The sequence below is a fragment of the Erinaceus europaeus genome, chromosome 4 (genome assembly GCF_950295315.1).
Source record: "Erinaceus europaeus chromosome 4, mEriEur2.1, whole genome shotgun sequence".
In the NCBI taxonomy this organism is placed as follows: Eukaryota; Metazoa; Chordata; class Mammalia; order Eulipotyphla; family Erinaceidae; genus Erinaceus; species Erinaceus europaeus.
Window position 1 is genome coordinate 32865439 of NC_080165.1, and position 23127 is coordinate 32888565.

The 23127-nt window shown below is 40.7% G+C and overlaps 1 protein-coding gene across 1 annotated transcript in view; it reads left to right on the forward strand.

The window, feature by feature from the left end:
• The first annotated feature begins 19550 nt into the window (after positions 1-19550).
• LOC103114577 (uncharacterized) overlaps positions 19551-23127 on the forward strand; it is a 267524-nt gene continuing 263947 nt past the window's right edge. The window contains exon 1 of the mRNA XM_060190787.1: positions 19551-19562. Coding sequence (XP_060046770.1) covers positions 19551-19562 — 12 coding nt within the window. The remainder of the gene's footprint in view (positions 19563-23127) is intronic.

Genomic DNA, 23127 nt, shown 5'->3' on the forward strand with positions numbered 1-23127 from the left:
CATCATCATCAAAACATCATGGTACTGGAACAAAAATAGGCACACATACCAGTTGAACAGAATTGAAAGCCCAGAAATAAATGCCCACACCTATGGACATCTAATCTTTGATAAGGGGGTGTTGGTATGCATGAGACCCCTTCTGTTTCATTTGGTTTAAATCCCCCCTGCTTAACACTATTCTATTTACATAACCACTTCATTCTATTTACATAACCACTGTTAACAAGTTCCACCCTCCCTCCAGGGCTTTTGTGGTTCAGTGATAGGATTCTCGCCTAATCTGCCCTCTCTTTGTCACACTCTGATTTTCACCAGTCACTTTTCTCTCCACCCTCTCTATGTCACATCCTGTTTCCACCTTACTTGGCAAGTATATATAAAGACAGCATTGTGAGTTTTACAGTACTTTACCTTGAGTTTAGCTTAGCTCGTCTTAGATTGTGCTGCGTCGTGCATGAATAAAGAGATACTGCCTACAGCTCAACCATGAGTCCCTGGTCGTCTGTTACCCGCCTGTGAAGCCAGCCCAGCGAAAACAATATACCCCGTCGAAAACAACAAGGGGGCCCAAAGGATTAAATGGAAAAAGGAGGCTCTCTTCAATAAATGGTGCTGGGAAAACTGGGTTGTAACATGCAGAAGAATGAAATTGAACCACTTTATCTCACCAGAAACAAAAATCAACTCCAATAGGATCAAAACCCTAGATGTCAGACCAGAAACAATCAAATACTTAGAGGAAAACATGGGTAAAACACTTTCCCACCTACACCTCAAGGACATCTTTGATGAATCAAACCCAATTGCAAGGAAGACTATAGCAGAAACAAACCAATGGGACTACATCAAATTGAAAAGCTTCTGCACATCCAAAGAAACTATTAAACAAACAGAGAGACTCCTCACAGAATGGGAGAAGATCTTCACATGCCATACATCAGACAAGAAACTAATCACCAAAATATATAAAGAGCTCAGCAAACTTAGCACCAAAAAAGCAAATGACCCCATCCAAAAATGGGCAGAGGATATGAACAAAACATTTACTACAGAGGAGATCCAAACGGCTAACAAACATATGAAAAACTGCTCAAGGTCACTGATTGTCAGAGAAATGCAAATTAAGACAACACTAAGATACCACCTCACTCCTGTAAGAATGGCATACATCAAAAAGGACAGCAGCAACAAATGCTGGAGAGGTTGTGGGGACAGAGGAACCCTTTTACATTGCTGGTGGGAATGTAAATTGGTCCAGCCTCTGTGGAGAGCAGTCTGGAATACTCTCAGAAGGCTAGACATGGACCTTCCATATGATCCAGTAATTCCTCTCCTGGGCTTATACCCCAAGGACTCCATAACACCCAACCAAAAAGAGGTGTGTATTCCTATGTTCATAGCAGCACAATTCATAATAGCCAAAACCTGGAAGCAATCCAGGTACCCAACAACAGATGAGTGGCTGAGAAAGCTGTGGTATATATACACAATGGAATACTATGCAAGAACAATGAACCCATCTTCTCTGACCCATCTTGGACAGAGCTAGAAGGAATTATGTTAAGTGAGCTAAGTCAGAAAGATAAAGATGAGTATGGGATGTCCCCACTCATCAACAGAAGTTGAGAAAGAAGATCTGAAAGGGAAACTAAAAGCAGGACCTGATCAAATTGTAAGTAGGGCACCAAAGTAAAAGCCCTGTGGTGAGGGGTAGACATGCAGCTTCCTGGGCCAGTGGGGGGTGGGAGTGGGTGGGAGGGATGGGTCACAGTCTTTTGGTGGTGGGAATGGTGTTTATGTACACTCCTAGCAAAATTTAGACATATAATTCAGTAGTTGATTAATATGAGAGGGGGGAAATCAATTGTATGTCTCAAAGTTTTTCAAAACACAAACTGAATCTTTTTAATATATAGGCTGTGTATTTGATATGCGGACTCTCTCAAAAGCCTAGACCAAGTAGATTAGAAGCATCCAATAGCACAGCTATATACAAGATTCTGGATACTGTACAGTAAACCATAACAAAAGGACTTTTCAAAGTTATCCCAATTACCAAATAATGTGATGATAACATTAACTATCGATTGTCTTTTTGAACCCTAAGACAGCAGGAACCTCACATCTCCACTACAGAGCCCCTACTTCCCCCAGTCCTGGAACCCTTGGATAGGGCCCACTTTCCCGTATGCCTCTCCCAATCCATACCAAATAATATTGCATCCGCCGATCATAACCTAACCAACACAACGATTGCCACCTCAACATGCTTCACCTCAGACTGTGTCCAGAGACTTCACGAGTGGAATGACAACCCTTCAGCTTCATTACTCGGGTGAGACCTTTCCTTTTATAGTATACTCTAATTTCATCGCAGGTGGTTCACTTTCTAACAAAGTCCCAAAACCTAGATATACACCAGTTTCTGTGAGAGAGAGCTTATGTTCACACGTATCCATAAACTACTGCAAAATATATACCTGAAAGCAGAAGTACACTAGAGTTTGCAGTGAGTACCCTCCTAACACTTCCTCTCCACTATTCCAAGCTTTGGGTCCATGATTGCTCAACAATTTGTTTGGCGTCGTATGGTAACTCTCTTTTCAATCACCGGGTTCCAGATGCCATCAGGATGCTGGCCAGGCTTCCCTGGATTGAAGACCCCACCAATGTGTCCTGGAGCTTAGCTTCCCCAGAGACACACCCTACTAGGGAAAGAGAGAGGCAGACTGGGGGTATGGACCGACCAGTCAACGCCCATGTTCAGCGGGGAAGCAATTACAGAAGCCAGACCTTGTACCTTCTGCAACCTTCAATGACCCTGGGTACATGCTCCCAGAGGGATAGAGAATGGGAAAGCTATCAGGGAAGGGGGTGGGATATGGAGATTGGGTGGTGGGAATTGTGTGGAGTTGTACCCCTCCTACCCTATGGTTTTGTTAATTAATCCTTTCTTAAATAAAAAAAAATAAAAAAAAAATTTAAAAAAAAGGAAAGAAATGAAGGAAGGAAGGAAGGAAGAAAGACAGAAAGAAAGAGGGGGCCGGGTATTAGCGCAGTAGGTTAAAGCACATGGCTCGAAGCACAAGGACCGGACAATTCTGGTTTGAGGTCTGGCTCCCTACCTGCAGGGGGGTCGCTTACAAGTGGTGAAGCATGTCTGCAGGTGTCTGTCTTTCTCTTCCCCTCTCTGTCTTCCCCTCCTCTCTTCATTTCTCTCTGTCCTATCCAACAACAACTACATCAATAACAACAATGTTAAACAACAAGGGCAACAAAAGAGAAAATAAATAAATATAAAATAATAAAAGATATTCCCTGTTCATGGGTAGGAAGAATTAACATAATCAAAGTGAATATTCTATCCAGAGCCATGTACAAATTTAATGTAATCCCCATCACTGTCCCACCAACTTTTAGAAAGACAATAGAACAAGAGTTATAAAAGTTTATCTGGAACCAGAAAACAGCAGAATCACTAAAACAATATTGAGAAAAAATGAGCAGAACTGGAAGCATCAGACTATATCAAACTATATTATCACAGATCTCAAACTATATTATAGGGTCATTATAATCAAAACTGCCTTATATTGGAACAAAAATCAACATGCTGACCAGTGGAACAGAATTGAGAGCTCAGATATAAGCCCCCACACCTATGGACACATAATTTTTGACAAAGGGTCTCAAACTACTAAATGGAGAAAGGTGAATTTCTTCAATAATTAGTGTTAGAGAAACTGGGTTGAACTATGCAGAAGAATGAAACCCAAGCACTACATTTTACCACACACAAAAGTAAACTCCAGATAGATCAAGGACATGGATGTTAGACCAGAAAATATCAAATACTTAGAGAAAGATATTAGTAGATCTCTTTTCCATCTAAATTTTATAGATATCTTTAATGATACAAATCCAATTGCAAAGAAGACTAAAACAAAAGTAAATCAATGGGACTCTGTCAAATTGAAAAGCTCCTGCACAGCAAAAGAAGCCACCACCCAAACAAAGACTCCTTACAGAATGGGAGATTAAAAAAAAAAGAATCTTTTGAGAGTCAGGCGGTAGCGCAGTGGGGTAAGTGCAGGTGGCTTACAGCTCAAGGGCCAGTGTAAGGATCCGGGTTCGAGGCCCCAGATCCCTACCTGCAGCCATGGGGTCCCTTCACAGGCAGTGAAGCAGGTCTGCAGGTGTCTGTCTTTCTCCTCCCCTCTCTGTCTTATCCTCTTCTCTTCATTTTTCTCTGTCCTAACAATGATGACATCAATAACAACAATAATAACCACCACAACAATGAAAAACAACAAGGGCAACAAAAGGGAAAATAAATAAATATAAAAAATTAAAAAACATCTTTTTATTTATCTATTACTGGATAGAGAAAGAGAAATTGAGAGGAGAGGGGGGTGATAGAGAGAGGGAAAGAAACAGAGAAACACCTGCAGTCCAGCTTCACCACTCATAAAGCTTTTCCCCTACAGGTGGTGACCAAGGAAATGGGAGATCATTACATGCCACACATCAGACAAAAGGCTAATAACCAAAATATATAAAGAGCTCATCAAATGCAGTAATATAAAGCCAAATGACCCATCTAAAAATGGGGAGAGGATATGAACAGAATATTCAACAAAGAGATCCAAAAAGCCAATAAACATATGAAAAAGGCTCCAAGTCTCTGATTGTCAGAAGAATGTAAATGAAGACAACAATGAGATAACACCTCACTCTCTGTGAGAATGTCAGATATCAGAAATAGTAGCAACAATAAATGGTGGAGAGGTTCTGGGAGTAAAGGAACCCTCCTACACTGCTGGTGGGAATGTAAATTGGTCTAACCCCTATCGAGAGCAGTCTGGAGAACTCTCAGAAGGCTAGAAGTGGACCTCCCTTAGGACCCAGTAAGTAATTCCCCTCCTGGGGATATATCCTAAGGAGTCAAACCTACCCATCCAAAAAGTTATATGCATATCTATATTCATAGAAGCACAATTTGTAATAGCCAAAACATGGAAACAACCCAGGTGTCCAACAACAGATGAGTGGCTGAGTAAGTTCCAGTATATATACACAATGGAATACTGCTCAGCTATTAAAAATGATGATTTCACTGTTATCAGGATTTTGTCTATAGGTAAGCTACAAAAGTGTTATATTTCATACAGGATAGTAAAATTTGTGTTTTCAACTTTGAAAAGATTATGAACTAAAGATTTTTGAAGATAGACAAAGGGGAAAAGAGGTAGGAAGTATGTGAATATAAAGATGTTTGTCTCAGAGCCAGGTGGCGGTACACCTGGTAGAATGCATATATCATCATGCACAAGGTTCAAGCCTCTGGGCCATACTGGTACTGAGAGAGTTTCACAAGTGTAGATGTCTTTCTTCCCGTATATCTCTCTCTCTCTCCCCCTTCTCTCTCCATTTCTCTTTGTCTCTATCCCCAAAATAAATAAATAAAGTAAAATATTACAAAAGATATTTGTCTGAAAAAAATAGGAAGTGAGAAGATTCTTTCTAGAGCTTATGAAATAATAAATAAAAGCAAAACATTTAGTGAAACTGTTAGAAGGTACAGATAATAGTACCATCAAGTTACTATTAATAATTGGAAGTGATAAGGAGAGAAGTGGGTAAGCAACGGTATAAATGTGATCATTTTAATCATACATGGTTTGGTAGTATGCTACTACCAAAGCAAGTACCACAAATTGGGTAACCTAGGAACAGAAAAAATTTATTCTCACCTTTCTGGAGGCTAAACATCCAAGAGTGTCAGTAGATATAGTAACCTCTAGCTTCTTAGGGAGAAGATGTGATTGTCTTTTTTTTTTCTATCCTTTTGTGGCTTTAAGCCAGATGTCTCCCTCAATATTTCTACTTCTCTATGCCTTTGGGACTAGATTGCTTTTTATATAACTATGCCAATTCTCTCAACTCCTAGCATATCATATTTTTTGTGTGTGTGTGTCTGTGTTGGGGTGGGATCACTATTATATCCACAAGATATAGTGACACTGAAAAACAACATAAGAAAGTAATAATTTATACATTTTCTTACTTTATTGTTTTAATGTACTATAAATATAGCAATGATTTTAATATATAGCTCATTAATTATACTATCCTCAGATAAAGTTGGCCATTATATCAAGCAAAAAATAAAAAAGATGAAAGAATATTTAACCCCAGTAATTGTGGATTGTGGTAAATAAATGTGGGATGACAGATTTGTATTAATTATTCTGAGATATTTTATTTCTTACCATGTATACATATTTCTTGGATAACAGTTGGGAAAAGAGAGGATACTGTCTTCTAAAATTTTATGTATTTAAATATTTTAGTTAATATATAATTAACACAATAAAAATTACTCTTTTCTGCATAAGATGCATAATTAAGCATAATTTTTTTCTACAATCAAGATGTATAACAGTACTATCTCCTTCCATTGAAATTACATCTCCTCATTCCACAAATCCATGGCAGCCTAATGTATTTTTTATCTTTACAGCTTTGCTATTTCCAGAGTGTTTATGCGCAGGGGTAAATAGCACAATGGTTATGCAAACAGACTTTCATACCTGAGGCTCCAAAGTCCCAGGCTCAATCCCCTGCACCACCATAAACCAGAGCTGAGCAGTGCTCTAGTTCTAAAAAAAAAAAAAAAAAAAAAGATGAATTGAGTTATGTTGATATTAGGTCTGAATTCTTCCCCTACCCAGCTTTATTGAGATATAACACATGAAACTGTGCAAATTAGGGTATACAGCCTATTTATTTTGTAAAATTGTCATCCTGTAATAATTAGATAGCACCTCTAGCATGTTGCCTAATTGCTATTGTGTGTGTGTGAGGGTGTGTACTTTCAAATACATAATACATTCTTCTTCCTGTGGCTGATCAGAGTGCTACTCAGCTCTGGTTTATGGTGGTTTCAGATTTGAAGCTGGGACCTCCTACCTGTGGGTGTGAAAGTCTGTTACTATAATCAACTGTGTTCTCTTCTCTCAGACCATAGAATTCATTATTCTTAACTCTAATTTCATTTAATACATTCTTCTTTTTAATTAATTAATTAATTAGTATTAGTTGACTAATTAATTTTTGTCTCCAGGCTTATTGCTGGGGCCCAGTGTCTTCATCATGAATACACTGCTCCTGGAGGCCATTTTTCCCATTTTGTTGCCCTTGTTGTTGTTATTATTGTTATTGTTGCCATTGTTGTTGTTGTTGGATAGGACAGAGAGAAATCGAGAGAGAAAGGGGAGGTAAAGATAGACACCTGCAGATCTGCTTCACCACCTTTGAAGCAACCTCCCTGCAAGTGGGGAGCCCGGGGCTTGAACCTGAACCCTTAAGCTGGTCATTCCGCTTTGCGCCATGTGTGCTTAACCCACTGAGTTACCGCCTGGCCTCCAGAATACATTATTCTTAACTCTAATTTCATTAATTAAATATTGTGCCTTAAACCTTAGAACTATTCACCTTCTAACTGGAAGCTTGTACTCTTTGACTCTCTGAAAATGTGCTTTTATTAGCTGTTCTTTTCGTGTCTTTTCAGGAGAGTCTCTGCTCAAATCTCTTTCTGCCTTTGAGTTGTTTGTTATCTTATTGGATTACAAGTGCTCATTATGTAATGTGAATGATAGTTATTTATTAAACATGTGATCTAAAAATGTTTTCTCCTACTCTCAGACTTGTATTTTCCCTTTCTTTTTTTAAAGATTACTTTTTATATTTATATATCTATTTTCCCTTTTGTTGCCCTTGTTGTTTTTTATTCTTATTGTAGTTATTATTGTTGTTGTTGTTGTTAGATAGGACAGAGAGAAATGGAGAGAGGAGGGGAAGACAGAGAGGGGGAGCGAAAGATAGACACCTGCAGACCTGCTTCACTGCCTGTAAACCCCCCTCCTCCCCCCAGGTGGGGAGCCAGGGCTCAAACAGGGATCCTTATGGTGGTCCTCGGGCTTCGTGCCACCTGTGCTTAACCCACTGCCCCTACCGCCAGGCTTCCTATTTCCCTTTCTTTCATACAGTGTCCCTCTGGGTGTTTTTGTAGGTCAGTTTGATCTATTTGAGAAGGTGATTTTTTAGTTTTAGTTTTCTTAAAGTTTAAAAAATTATTAATGGGGCAGGATTTAATAAAATTATTTTTCTGCATGTTTTGATGATGCTCCTGTTTCTGTTATTCCATTCATTTGAGTCCCTGCATTAATTAACGATATTGAGCTATCTTTGACTTCTTGGGACACATTTTACTTGCCATCAGTAGCTTTTTTTCTTGCCATCAGTAGTTCCATTACTATTGGAACTACTCAGCTCGTCAACGTATATAAGCCTCCCAGTGCCTCATGGGATAATGAGGTCCTGCCTAGCCCGAATCACCCAGCCGTTTACGTTGGAGACTTTAATAGTCATCACCAAGACTGGGGATATTCCTCCACTCGTGCTGACGGCTCTATCTTAGCTGACTGGGCTTCAGCAAATGACCTCTCCCTATTATACGGTCCCAAACAGCCAGGCTCTTTTCACAGTGCTAGATGGAATAAAGACTCATTACCTGACCTGTGCTGGATTAGCACAGTCAACGGCCAAGCCTTTCCTGCTATGAGACAAGTTCTCAAGATCTTCCTGCACAGTCATCACCGCCCAGCTATCATCCACATTGGTCTCCAGCTCCCACTGATTCTGTGCTCGGAGAAACTAAGATGGAACTTTGAGAAAGCAAACTGGCGTCTGTTCAGTGATCTTACCAACAAATCTATTCCTGCAATTCCAATTAACTCTATCCTCTCTGAAGATTCCTACAGGCGCTTCCGCCAAGCCATCTTCAAAGCAGCTTCCCAAGCTATTCCTTGTGGGAGATGTGCTAACTATACGCCTTGTCTTGATGCTGAATGCAAGCAACTACTAAAGCAGTATGATGAGTCGGGAGACCCAGATGTGGCCGACCATCTCATTGCCTCCCTGGATGCAGCACACCAAGCCCACTGGCAACAACTCACAGAAAGTTTGAACTTCACCCACTCAAGTAGGAAGGCCTGGAAGCTTCTTCATAGTCTGGGTGCCGGTAGCCAACCCTCTCCCGTCTCCCATCCTCCCGTATATCCAAACTCAGTGGCCAGTCACCTAACTCAAGTTGGACGTGCTAAGATCGACCCAGTCTGGAAAAGAGAAATTTCCCATGAGTGGTCATCCCACTTCCGTTTATCTTGTCCATCTCCAAAACTCTCTCCCTTTACACTGTCTGAACTGGAAGACGCTTTGAAGAGGGTTAAACCGGAAACAGCTGCTGGCTATGATAACATCACCCCAGAACTCATTCTTAACCTGGGCCCCGCGGCAAAGAAGTGGCTCACTACATTCCTGTCCCACATCTTGGAATCCGAATCTATGCCCAAAATTTGGCGTCGTGCCAAGATAATAGCAGTTTTGAAACCAAAGAAAGACCCAACACTGGCCGCCAGCTATAGACCAATTTCTCTCCTCTCTGTGTGTTACAAACTCCTTGAGAGGCTGCTTCTGTCACGTTTCTCCTCTAACAGAGAAATTCCTATCACCCGCCCAAGCTGGTTTCTGCCCAGGAAGATCTACCTGCGAACAAGTCTTGGCTCTCTCAACTTACATTGAAAATGGATTCCAGAAGAATTTAAAGACGGGTGCTGTCTTTGTTGATCTCACAGCAGCCTATGACACGGTCTGGCACTGTGGTCTCCTAGTCAAGATCTCAAGATGCCTGCCTCCATGGGTGGCCAACACTATATCGTTACTTCTCCAAAACAGAAGATTTCGGGTGCATCTGGGTGACAAGTCTAGCAGATAGAGACTTGTCTCAAGTGGCCTCCCCCAGGGCTCTGTTCTGGCTCCTACGTTATTTAATATTTACATCAATGACCTCCCAGAAACTTCTTCAAGGAAGTTCATCTACGCCGATGACATCTGCTGTGCAACTCAGGCATCCAAGTTTGACATCTTCGAGGAAACACTCACGAAAGACATGTCTCTGATATCTGATTACTGTAAAAAATGGCAACTAATCCCTAGCACTGCAAAAACGGTATCATCTGTTTTCCATCTACACCATGCCTCGGCCTCGCGTGAGCTTAATGTGCAGCTTGGCGATACGAGAATCCGGCATGAAGCCCAGCCAGTCTATCTTGGCGTTACTCTTGATCACACTCTGTCATTTCACGAACATCTCATAAAAACTGCAGCAAAGGTGGGCGCGAGGAAAAACATCATTGCAAGACTGGCCAGCTCCTCATGGGGTGCGAGCGCTTCCACACTACGATCATCATCTCTGGCATTATGCTATTCCACTGCAGAATACTGTGCCCCAGTATGGTTCCGTAGCCCCCATGTCCACTTGGTCGATTCCAAATTATAATCCTCCATGAGAATAATTTCTGGAACCATCCATTCCACCCCGGTTCCATAGCTGCCAGTTCTTAGCAACATCACCCTGCCAGATATTCGTCGGGATGCGGCATCATCTAAGTTCATTTCCCACGTCTACGCTCGACCGGACCTGCCAATATACGCGGATATCTTCGCCCACCCTGTCCAACGCTTGATGTCTCGTCATCCAATCTGGTCTCCTACGCCTACACTGAACTTCTCTGTTCCAGACTCTTGGAAACAGAGTTGGTAGTCAGCTGAGGTAAAGAACAAACACCTCATCACAGACCCCTGCAAGCGTCAACCCGGCTTTGACCTAGCACGTTATGATTGGGCCCTCCTCAATCGCTATCGAACAGGCCATGGCCGGAGCGCCGCTATGTTCCACCACTGGGGAGCCAGAGACGACCCGAACTGCCCCTGCAGCTACAGACAGACTATGACCCACATAGTCAACGACTGCCACCTCTCCAGATTCAAAGGAGGTCTCGAAACTTTACATCAGGCTCAACCTGACGCTGTTGACTGGCTATGGAAGAAGGGCAAACGTTAGAAGAAGAAGAAGTAGCTTTCTTTCACATGTTGCAGGATTTGTTTTATATTTTTAAAGAATTTTTGCATTTAAGTTAAGAAACTTTTTTTTTTTTTTTGCACTACAGAGACTTGGGATTTTTTTTTTTTTATCACAGTCAAATCAGTATCACACATGAGTTGCAGCTGTTCTCTCCATTATTTCCTAAATATATTTGTGAATACTGATACTACTTTTTTATTTTTTATTTTTATTCCCACGAAGATGATTGCTGGGGCTTGGTTCCTGGCATTACAAATCCATGGCTCCTGGTGGTCATTTCTTTCCTTTCCTGTCTTTCCCTTTCCCTTTCCCTTTCCTTTCCTTTCCTTTCCTCTCCATTCCTTTCCTTTCCTTTCCTTTCCTTTCCTTTCCTTTCCTTTCCTTTCCTTTCCTTTCCTTTCCTTTCCTCTCCATTCCTTTCCTTTCCTTTCCTTTCCTTTCCTTTCTTTTCTTTTATCTTATCTTCATTTTTATTTGACAGGACAGAGAGAAATTGAGAGAGAGAGGGAGAAATAGAGGAGAGAGAAAGAGAAACACCAGCAGACATTCTTCACCACCTGTGAAGCATCCTCCCTACAGGTGCGGAACAGGGGCTCAAGCCCTGTTGATATGTATGCTTTACCAGGTATGCCACCGCCCGTCCCCTGATATTACTTTTTAAAGCATTTGATTAAACTCACCAGTGTTTAATTCCTCTTTAGTTTTAAATTTTTTTAAATATATTTTTATCATTTATTTTGAATAGACACAGAAATTGAGAGTGAAATGGGGACATAGGAAGAAAGAAACACTTACAGAAGCTTCCCCCTCTGAAGGTAGGAACCAGGAGCTTGAACCCAGGTCCTTGTGCACTGCAATGTGTGCACTCAACCAGGTGTAACCCCCCCAGGCGTATAGTATTAAATTTTTATTAGGGTCTAAAAATGATAGTCTGGGTTTATTTCTTATTTGGAAAAATTAAGTTGATCAGTATTTCTTGTTGGTGTTGTTGACAGGAATTAAGGATGTTTATTTTCAAACAGAGACAGAGATACAGAGATATCATGGCACTGACACCTCTTGAAGTGTTATAGGGACTGGAAACTCAGAATTTTGCTGTTTGAATCACCTCAGGTTTCATAATGTGAACCCTTAGCATGTCAGTGTTGCTGACTGGACTCTGCTTTCAGTCAGGACTTCACTTGGGGTTACTGGCTATGTCTGAAGATGGGCAAGCTGCAGGGAGAGCTTTGCCTTCTGTAGACTATTCTTTATTACCAGGCATAGTTATGGATCAGGCTCTTCACTCTGGTGGGTTCTCTGTTAGTACCTGCAGTTTGTTCTCTGTATGGGACCAAAGAACATGTTCATGGCTTTGTAAGTTCAATATCCCCACCTTGACAGAGTGGGAGAAAAGGCACTGCCCCATGATTGGCTGGGTTATTCTCTGGAACCTTGCCTGGAAAAGGCCCCCTTTTGTCACTAGAATAGGATTTGAACCTAACCTGCCACTTAGGTGAGCTGTAGAATGGGCTCTGACATTGCTCAACATCACTGTGTAGGTCCTCAGGATATGCAGAACCAAAGGTTATGGTCCACACAGTCAGGCAGGGCTGCTGGCTTAGCTCCTTTATGTGGCAGGTCGTATGATGTTCCTATAGCTCCCTTTTCTGGTTCCCACCTTTGTGTTGCCTGCTGCTCAATTCCCTCAGCCTAAAGGTCAGGTGGACAGATGTCTTCCTCAGACAGGTTCTGTGTGTATAAGTGACTTTACCCTTCTTTCTTACACAGAGGAATAGGAGACTCTGATGGTTCTGGCCAATAGGGGAGTGGTTTTGGTGCATGATGGTGGAAAACGACCTAAGTTGGGGGCAAGAGTGATTTATATACCTATCACAGGGACAAGAGAAATTGTACCCATGTGTGTCAACAGCTGTACTGCAAACCATTAAGCCCTCGCTCTCCAATAATATGATAAAAAGTTTCATTTACTCCATGACACACAGGGGAGGGAGAGGAAGAGAGGGATGGACAGAACCACACATACACAAAGAGAGAGAGAGAGAGAGAGAGAGAGAGAGGAGAGAAGTACTGTACTGCTCTAGTATATGGCAGTGCTGAGGCTAGAACCTGGAATCTCTGGGGCTTTAAACATTTGAGTCTAGTGTCTTACTGCTGTACTACCACCCCAACATGAACCATATCATATTTAAACTTCAGAGATTTAATAATTTTTTACTGAGTCTTTCCTATAGGCTCTGAGGAATTTCTGTCTTTTCTACCCATTGCGCCCACCTGTCTTTCTTAAATGTGGGTTGATTTGCTTTTTGGTGGCTTAAGCATTTGGATTGATTTAATGAAGACTGTAGATATGAATATATTCAGGGCATTTGTCACTTTGTGTTTGGGACTAACAACCTCCTGGCTTTTTATATCCTGAGTCAAAGAAATAAGGTTTATAAATGAAATAAAAAAAAAAATCTCGACCATCATGTAGAGGGATTGGGACTTAAAGGTTAAACAATTTCTCTTGTGCAGGAGACTGGAACTATGCCTTCATAGCTGTGAACACATGTTCCTTCTACATGACTATATGAGCGATGGTGTGTTAGGGTAACTAGTGACTTTATGACATAGGTCTTACATTCATTCTCTAATCTTTTCTCTAATATGGTTTAGATTTAATGCAAAACACTGCCAGGTAAAAGGAAAGAAGAAATGTTAGTTACATGCTCTCAGACCTACTCTTTTTTTATTATTAATTTTTCTTTATAAAAAGGAAACACTGACAAAAACCAGAGGATAAGAGGGGTACAATTCCCACACAATTCCCACCACCAGAACTCCATAGGCCAACCCCTCCCCTTGATAGCTTTCCTATTCTTTATCCCTCTGAGAGAATGGACCCAGAGTCATTATGAGGTGCAGAAGTGGGAGGTCTGGCTTCTGTAATTGCTTATCTGCTGAGCATGGGTGTTGACAGGTTGATCCATACTCCCATCCGGTCTTTATCTTTCCCTAGTGGGGCAGGGATCTGGGGAGGTAGGTCTCCAGGACACATTGGTGGAGTCGTCTGCCCTGGGAAGTCCAGTTGGCATCATGGCAGCATCTGGAACCTGGTGGACGAAAAAAGAGTTAATATATTGTTAACTAATCATGAACCTAAAGGTTGGAATATTGCAGATGAAGATTTGGGGGTCTCTTCTTTGAAGATAGCTAGTAGGCATATTTTAGTTATATTCCCAAGGGCCCATGACTATACTAGTGTTTCTTTCTTTCTTTTTTTTTTTTTTTCTGAGCCTGACATCTGATATGCAGGTGGACCCAAGTTATTGTCTGGGGAGATGATGTCATGGCAGGAAAAAAGGGATAGAAAGCTGGATCAGGGAAGAGAGTATCTCCCAAATATGGGAAAGGTGTATAAATATTGTTGACAGTAAACCCCATCAATTTGATCTGGAGCCCATATTCAGCTTAGGAGCCTAGATAACTTCTTCATCCCTGTAGTTGTGAGCTTGCATTCTGTAGTCATGAGAAGGAATGTTCTAACCTGCCCCAATTTCAGGACCCATCTTCCATAGGTGTAGCATAGATAATGTTGCCCAGCCTCCCTTTGGAGGATGAAACATTCTCTACCATTGATCCACATTGAGGGCAAGGTCCTATGGGGGTCCCCAAAGGGGTCTATTATGTTTTTTTCTGATGGAGATGACCAGTGACAATGGAGAGAGGGATCTACTAGAGGTCTTGACCCGTCATGTCTATGTGGGAATGTCAGGACTCCCGGACTAAGGCCCCAGGTGATGGGATGGTCTGATAGTGACTAAAGAGTCATCATTAATGATGGGCCTAGACCTCAGATAAATCCTTCTCTCCATTGTCACTGGTCATCTCCATCAGAAACAACACAATAGACCCCTTTGGGGACCCCCATAGAAACTTACCCTCAATGTGGATTAACAATGGTAGAGAATGTTCCATCCTCCTAAGGGAGCCTAGACAACATACTCCGTCTATCACCTGAGGAAGATGGGTCCTAAAATTGGCACATCTTGGAACATTCCTACAAATAACCACAGAGTGTGAGTTCAGAACTACAGGGATGCAAAGGTTACATATGCTTCTAAGTTGAATATGGGCACCAGACCAAATCAATGAGGTTTACTGTCAACAATATTTATACATCTTTCCCATATTTGGGAGCTATTATCTTCTTTGATCTATCTTTCTGGTCCTTTTTCCAGCCATGACACCATATCCCCAGACAATAACTTGGGTCCACCTATATATCAGAGGTTAGGCTCAGGAAAAAAATAGTATAGTCATGGGCCCTTGGGAATATAACTAAAATATGCCTACTAGCTATCTTCAAAGCAGAGACCCCCAAATCTTCATCTGCAATATTCCAACCTTCAGGTTCATGATTAGTTAACAATATATTAACTCTTTTTTCATCCGCCAGGTTCCAGATGCTGCCTGATGCCAACTGGACTTCCCAGGGCAGACGACTCCACCAATGTGTCCCGGAGACCTACCTCCCCAGATCCCTGCCCCACTAGGGAAAGATAAAGACCGGATGGGAGTATGGATCAACCTGTCAACACCCATGCTCAGCAGATAAGCAATTACAGAAGCCAGACCTCCCACTTCTGCACCTCATAATGACTCTGGGTCCATTCTCTCAGAGGGATAAAGAATAGGAAAGCTATCAAGGGGAGGGGTTGGCCTATGGAGTTCTGGTGGTGGGAATTGTGTGGGAATTGTACCCCTCTTATCCTCTGGTTTTTGTCAGTGTTTCCTTTTTATAAAGAAAATTTAAGAAAAATTATGCCATTCTCTTGCCTTTATTCAGCTTTTGAAGTCCTTACTTTGATAAGGTTAGCTTTGGAGTGACTCAGACTTACTATTAATCTCTGAGATTCCATATTTGGATGGGGACATTCTGAATCTCTGCTCACTTTCATTTCCTCGATACCTTGTCTTGATTTTTGGTGTGATGGAGATACAAAGAGATGCTCATAGAAAATAGTATGCAAACCCCATTTAGTGCATGTTACCACACACACAATGATTGGGGTTCAAGCCCCTCAATTCCCACCTGTGGGGAGGAAGCTTCAGGAGTGTTGATGCAGTGCTAAAGATGTCCCTCTACCTCTCTCCCTCTCTCTCTATCGCTTTTCCCTCCTCTATGCTCTAGAAAAAAAGGGGCAGACACAAAATATTTTAAAAAATGTATACAAGAATATGTGGTTGCCTGTGCCTAAGGAGTGATGAATCCTGTGAGCAGCACAGGTGTTTCAACCGAGGAGGCACCGCCTGTTTCCCTAAAGTCACCCATTCGTGTCACCCATCTGCCCCCAATTTTATTCAACATGGTGCATTTATCAAGCCCAATCCTTGTTGGCTCTGCTCTGGGTTTCACTGATGCAGTGCTGGGCAGTATGAATTTTGCCTGTGTGTGAGCAACTGACCTTTGGGGTGAGGTCTGAAGTTGACAGGTGGGAGTTGTATCGGGAGAAACCTGTTCCAAATTTCTGTCATAATTCAGCCCTCACTAGTGCTATCGACCATGGATGTTGACCCTATGTTGCCATTTTAAAAAGAATTTACTAAGAGAAGTCATAAGTCAGAATTTTGTGCTGCAATTTTCAGACTTTTAAATACTAGCTCAAAATGTCTTAACTTGTTGTGGAGGTCAAACTGAGCTTGTGTGTAGATAGAATCTGACTCTCGACCTCTGTCTAACATCATCTTTGCCCTTGCTGGTCTGCTTGAGCAGAAAAATGCGATGGAATGACAGCTGTAGCCACATTAATCCCTTCTCTGGAAGCAATGAACCAGTTGTCAGAGATTTGGCAATTCCAGGATTTAATTTGCAATACAAGGTCAACAATTTCAGTGAAAACTATTTTAAAATCCTCCTTAAAACGAGCCAACCAAGGAAAAAAAATCAACAGTACACATTAACAGGTGGTTATTAATTGGGGCTCAACAGAACCTGGTCAACAGTTAGTTGCCAGAAGGTTATACTGTGATTATTAACCTGCTGTAAGCCTGAGATTGGCTTTAAGAAAAATGATTCTTATCATATGACACTTGCTTCCAACAAACAAGCTTCTGTGTGACCCTGATTTGTAGGTGCAGTGAATTTAAGTGACATTGTAATAATGTCCAGTCTGAGCTCCTAGACACTCCCCACCAGGGAAGGACCCCAGGCCAGACAGGAGAGTGTATTTTCCTGCAAGTGAGAACTATTTTGTGAGTTATCTTCCACTTAGTTTCAACAAATCATTTCCCAGATTCAAATATGTATTTTATTTTAGTTATTTTGGGATAGAGACTGAGAGAAACTGAAAGGGGAAGACAGAGAAGGAAGAGAGATACCTACGACACTTTTCTTCTGTTCCTGAAGCTTTCCCACTTCAGGTGGGAACTGTGACTTGAACCTGGGTCCTTACACATTGTAATGTGAGCTCTACTGTGTGAACCCTCGACAAGCCTCTTAACATGAATACAATGAAGGGATTCTGATCTTATTATAAAGCTTTTTCTAAGTTGTTTTTACTCTACATTCTGAATATTGGTGCAGAAAGATGTTTAAGATGCAGCTGTCTATGAAATAAGAGCACTCTTATCTTGTTTGAAGATTTTAGTACCTTGCATTATGTAAATAGAAACATTCTATGTGTTTAGACTTTGCATTTTGGATTTTATGTTTGTAAAATAAGCATATAATGACAATGATATAAGAAACTTTACATAGTGCAAACCCTTTGAAGACAAACATTAGATTAAATATTAATGGAGTCCCAAAAGACAACTGAGGATATCAATGAAACCAAATCAAAAGTGCATCAAAGATCTCAATTCTGGACATGGAACTATAAAATACATAGAAGAAAACGTTAGTGAGTAGAAGTAATCTGAATGTCCATCAACAAGGGACAGGATGAAGAAAGTATGGGGAATCCTGCTCAGCAATTAGAAAATGGGTGGAATGAGGTGAAGTGAGTTAAGATGTGAAAGGCAACTAGATGGTCTTGCTCGTAAGTGGAACACAGGGAATTGAAACATATGAACTTGTAAAAAAAAAAAAAAAGAAAAGACCAATCTATCTCTAAGACTTTGTGATAACTATGGTGGTTATGGTGGAGAGAGGGGTGTGGTTCACAGAGTCTTGGTGGTGGACGTGGGGTGGAACTATACCCCTGTAATCTTATAATTTTGTAAATAATTATTAAATCACTAATAAACATAGAAAAGAAAATATACAATCTTAGAAATGTATGAATTTGAATCACTCTTCCCTTACTGGTCATGAAGAAAGCAAACAAGTCACACTTAATTTTTGCTCATTGATTAACATATTATTTTGAAGTCAATATATTTTTTCTTTTGAACAACTTTACATAAATTTCCCTTCTTAGAATGTGTTTTCTATACTACTCTTACATGAAATTTGAGTTTTGAAATTTATACACGAAAGACTAGAATCTTTTACATGTTAGCATTGAATGACTTAAAAAGAGCTTAAGTACACTTTGTGAAATCACTTTTTTATTCTTGTCTTCATTTTCTTTTATTTTTGTGAAGTGACTTTTTGAAACTACTATTGGCATCTATGAGAAAAAAAGTGTCACATGATCATGCAGACTTTGTTTCACTGCCAAATACTGCTAACCATTTCAAAAGGGGGGCATTCAACTTTAAAAAGCTTCTTTGGTGAACATTTTTAACAACCTACTGAATGCTTAGACCGCTGCTCATTTCAAGGGTTTCTTCTTTATTTTAACCATCTGACCCCCAGACTGTTTTCTAGTGCAGTATTTCTGTAATTGAAATAATATCAAATGGAATAATATGCATATTGAACGTGATACTTTATTGTACTATGGTTCTAAGAGCTTTTAAAAGAGTTAAAGTTTGAGGAGGAGATTTACACCATTGTGCCAGGTGAGGTGTGGTAATACAACATTTGAAGAGGTGAAATAGTACACTTAAGACAAATACAACCTTTGTAAACCAATATTAACTCATTTGCATTTAATCTGTCTGATCATTAAATATTGATTCACCATATATTACATAAGATGACTACCCAACTGGATCCCAGGTTTCAAAAGGATAATACAGTACAGCTCTCTAAGCCATGCAAGAGAAAAAATTCTTTATCATTTCAAAGCAGCCTGAATGTATCATTTTTTTTTTTTTGGTTTTTAAAGTTTATTTTTTATTTTTTTATTTAAGAAAAGATATGTATCATCTTTTTATCATGAAAAGGGAAGTTTAGACTGTAGAGATCAACTGTGAGGTTTACATTTTGCACCTCTCCCCTAATCCTCAATTTAGCTTCTATGAACAAACAAGAGTAGCAATAAAAACAAGACACCAAATTGTGCTGCCTTTGGCCTCGGATTTTTTTTTTTTCCTTAAGTATTATCACAGGTTTGACATGCTGACACCAAATGATTTTGTATAGCTTATGGTTGGACAAATGTATTATCATTTTCAAATGCTATTTTTCTTTTTCAGAGGAACTTGATTTGAATCTGTGCCTTGCCAAGGGCAAGAAGTCAGGAATATGGACAGAGAGGTAAGATAGATATAAGTAGGGTCCCTCTTTGATTTTTTTTCTTCTTAAAGTTGCCTTTTAAGTTTTATTTTTCATATTATTATCCATGGGTGGAAAGTACAGAAGTGAGTGGAAATCTAACCTCCTTTGTAGCACTCATGAGTAAAAAGGATGATTAATGATGGGAGCAGAGAATGTAATAGCAGAAGAGAGTCTACAGACGCTAAACAAAAGAGCGTTCAGGATTTGCAAGGATTCCCATGATCCGTGGTGGGCCCTCCTTGTGCCTGACTATGGTGCGGTGCCTATTTTGGATGAGATTTATAAACACAGCAGCACATATTTTCATGTGGCTTATTGCCCAGGGGCACAACTAGATTGACTGCACTGGAGCTGGGAGGTTTTGGGTTTGGGGCCAGACTGGAATTGAATCAGTAGTGTGATTGTCTGTGTGGGGTGACCGTGGGACCTCTCTATTCTGAATTACACATGGCTCAGCCCTTTGACCTGAGCAGCCCAATAGTGGCTTGTGGACTTCTGATACCGTGCTGGAGGGTCCCACAGACAGAGGGACTTTTTCTCAGACCTGAGCTGACAGTCACTGAAGCTAATCCAGTGATGCCAGATTTGTGACACAGCTGCTTCATCCAGGGCATTCTTATTTACTATTTCTTTAGCAAGAACCTGTGTAGAAAATGTTCTAATCATGGGCCAGGTGGTGGTGCACCGGCTTAAGCACACATAGTATTATGTGCAAGAACCCCACGTTAAAGAACGTGGTTCAAGCCTCTGCTTCTCACCTTCAGGGGGGATGCTTCACAAGTGGTGAAGCAGGTCTGCAGGTATCTATCTTTCTCTCTCCACCCTATATCCCCATCCCCTCTCAATTTCTCTCTGTCCCATCTAATACAATGGAAAGAGAAAGAAAGGAAGAAAGAGGGGAAGAAAGAAGAAAGAAAATATTGGAATTCAAATGTAGTATGAACCTTTTGATCAATGACATATATATTAATTTACTAAATTCTTGATTATCTTCAGGGGTACTTTGTCTGGTTATTCAAACTTTATTATGATTTTTAAAATGCAAAAGAATTGGGAGCTCACTTTAAATCATAGTTAAAAGTTTATCATTGTGATGAGTTTAGTTTAAATTATTTAAAAGCAAGTGACATCCCATTGATAAGAATCTTCAAAGGAGTCATGAATTTAAGAATCAGAAACTTCCAGAGCAGGGTATCTGACCATTTTCCATTGTGAAGAATGTATTCCGCAGTCACAGGATTATGAGTTAGATCACCGTATTTGATTTCTGTGTCATACACATGTATTTTGATATTAGCTAATTAAATCCTCAAAAGCAGTACAAGCAGAGAGTTTAGGTGACTTATTTTCAGTCATGGTCATTATTCCTCAAAGTAGTCCTGCTTCTAAAATGTTTTTAACAGCTAAAAATCTAACTTTTATGGGCAGTTTTTATAAATCTAAGACATCTCCCAGTATTTTATGCTGACAACAACTTGGAAATCACTTAGTGTTTAAACTTTTTCTTTCACATTGAAGGCAATGCAGCTGAATGTTAATCCCATCCTTAGCTACAAGACTTCTAAAAAATTCTTTAAAGAATAAACAACTTTAAATATACTTATTCTTTTCCTTTTGGTAGTCCAAAACTCAAGGAGAGAGATATCCCCGTCAGATCACTTACCAAAGGAAAAAGAGAGCAATATTCTCAGCCACCTCCCATTCTTAATGCCTGCCTCCCGGCCCCCCCCCCCAACTCCCAGAAGTGCCCAGCCCACACAGGCCTTCTCTCATTAGCAGAAGAGCTTCTTGCCTCATAATCTAACGTGGAACGCTTAGTGCAGACAGGTGCAAATTGCAAGCTGTTTCACTTTGGCTGTTATCCTTCAAATCAACAAAGTAATAGAGTGGAGAACAAAAAGGCTACTGCTCTGACTGCATAAACGGCAAGTCTTAACAAGGACATGCCAGCTGGCAGGAGCGCTCAGCACCACGCATACTAAATATTATCTTTCTACTGTGGCTGCTGAGGAAGGGGCTCCAATGACATCTCTAGCTTCTCATCGGTGAGCTGAAGATGCTCTATTGTGAAGGCTGACACAGTGGCCCTGGTATAAGCAAAGCCCTGGAGCAGTAAAACAACATAAACAATCACCTCCACCCCCTCCTCCAGACAGGATGAATCTGCTGAACTAGTGGTCTGAAAACAATAGTGATCACAGTTAGGACACCTAAGTCACATCATCGAGGGGAACATGCCTGCAGGCAGGTGCTGGAAATATAAGACATGTGTCTCTGAAGAGGCCTTGACTTTGTCATCCCCACACTGCCTCTCTCGCTCTCTCTGACATCCTGGTGTGTGTGTTGGGGGGGCGGGGAGCGGGTTGCTTCTGGGACAAGTGACTTAAACCAGCCCTTGTCCCTATGGAGGCAGGTGACTCCAGCAGCCTGCTTGCAGCCACAGAGGGAAAGAGCAGACACAGATGAAGGCTGACGTTTTCCTGTATCATGGGGGTGAGCCAGAGCAAATCCCTGCAGCAAGCAGAGCTCACTTCTTGTGGCCCATGCCCAGCAGGCAGCAATAGCCTTGCCAGTCCACAACGGGCCAGGAAGCAGCTGAGCTGAGTCCTGCTCTCTGGACCAATGCCTTCTGACAACAGTCACAATCTCTTACAAACCTCACAGGCTCTGGTGTCACTGGTTATATGAGTTTGTTGCTTCCTTCTCTCTGCTTCTTAGATTCCCTTTCAAGTGGAGAGTGTTAACATCAGAAGGTATTTGTTTCTTTCTAGTGAAAAGGGAGATCATGGAAAACCCTGTCAATTCTCAGAAGTCCAGGCAACTTTTTTCTTTTACTTCTTCTGAGATCATGAAGTTTCACTTGCCTTGTCTCATATTTTCTAATATGCATAACAGGATAACCTCATCAAAATTTTAAAAAGATCTGATTTATCGCTGTTGAAGCACATATGTAGAGCAACGTCACTAGATGCTGCTCACTTTGATTTAATTTAGGGTAAGGTTATATTGTACCAATTAAACAGAAACATAGAGAAAAAACTAAAGCTAGGTTAATAAAGACTAAAATATCAAGCATTTCTTCAGATTTAATAGTTATCTCTAAGTAGCATGAAGATACTTGGAAGCCGCTTTTTTTCCTCTTTAACTGTTGGGATTTAATATAGATATTTAATGATTTAATGTGTACCTACTGAAGACAATGACCTTTACAAGCCCTAATGAAGGAAAGAATTGATGAGAATGTGAGTGAAGTGTTGTTTTGGAAGAGCTACGAAGGTGAAATTTCACTAGGATGAGAGAAACTAAACTGAGAAAAGGTGGAAGAAAATACAATTTACACACTTAAGCGCAGCCATGTGTAAAGGAAAGAAGACAGTGAGGAACTTTGGCAAAGGAAAGGAGCTGGAAATCACTCCAGATTTCTTCTTGAACACATGCTACTAGTAAAGGCATCACAAAACACAAACCACCACTTGGTAATCCTCTCAAAGTATTTATCTCTGATGTGTACAGTCAGATTTTGCTTTGCTTTTAAGAGTGGAAA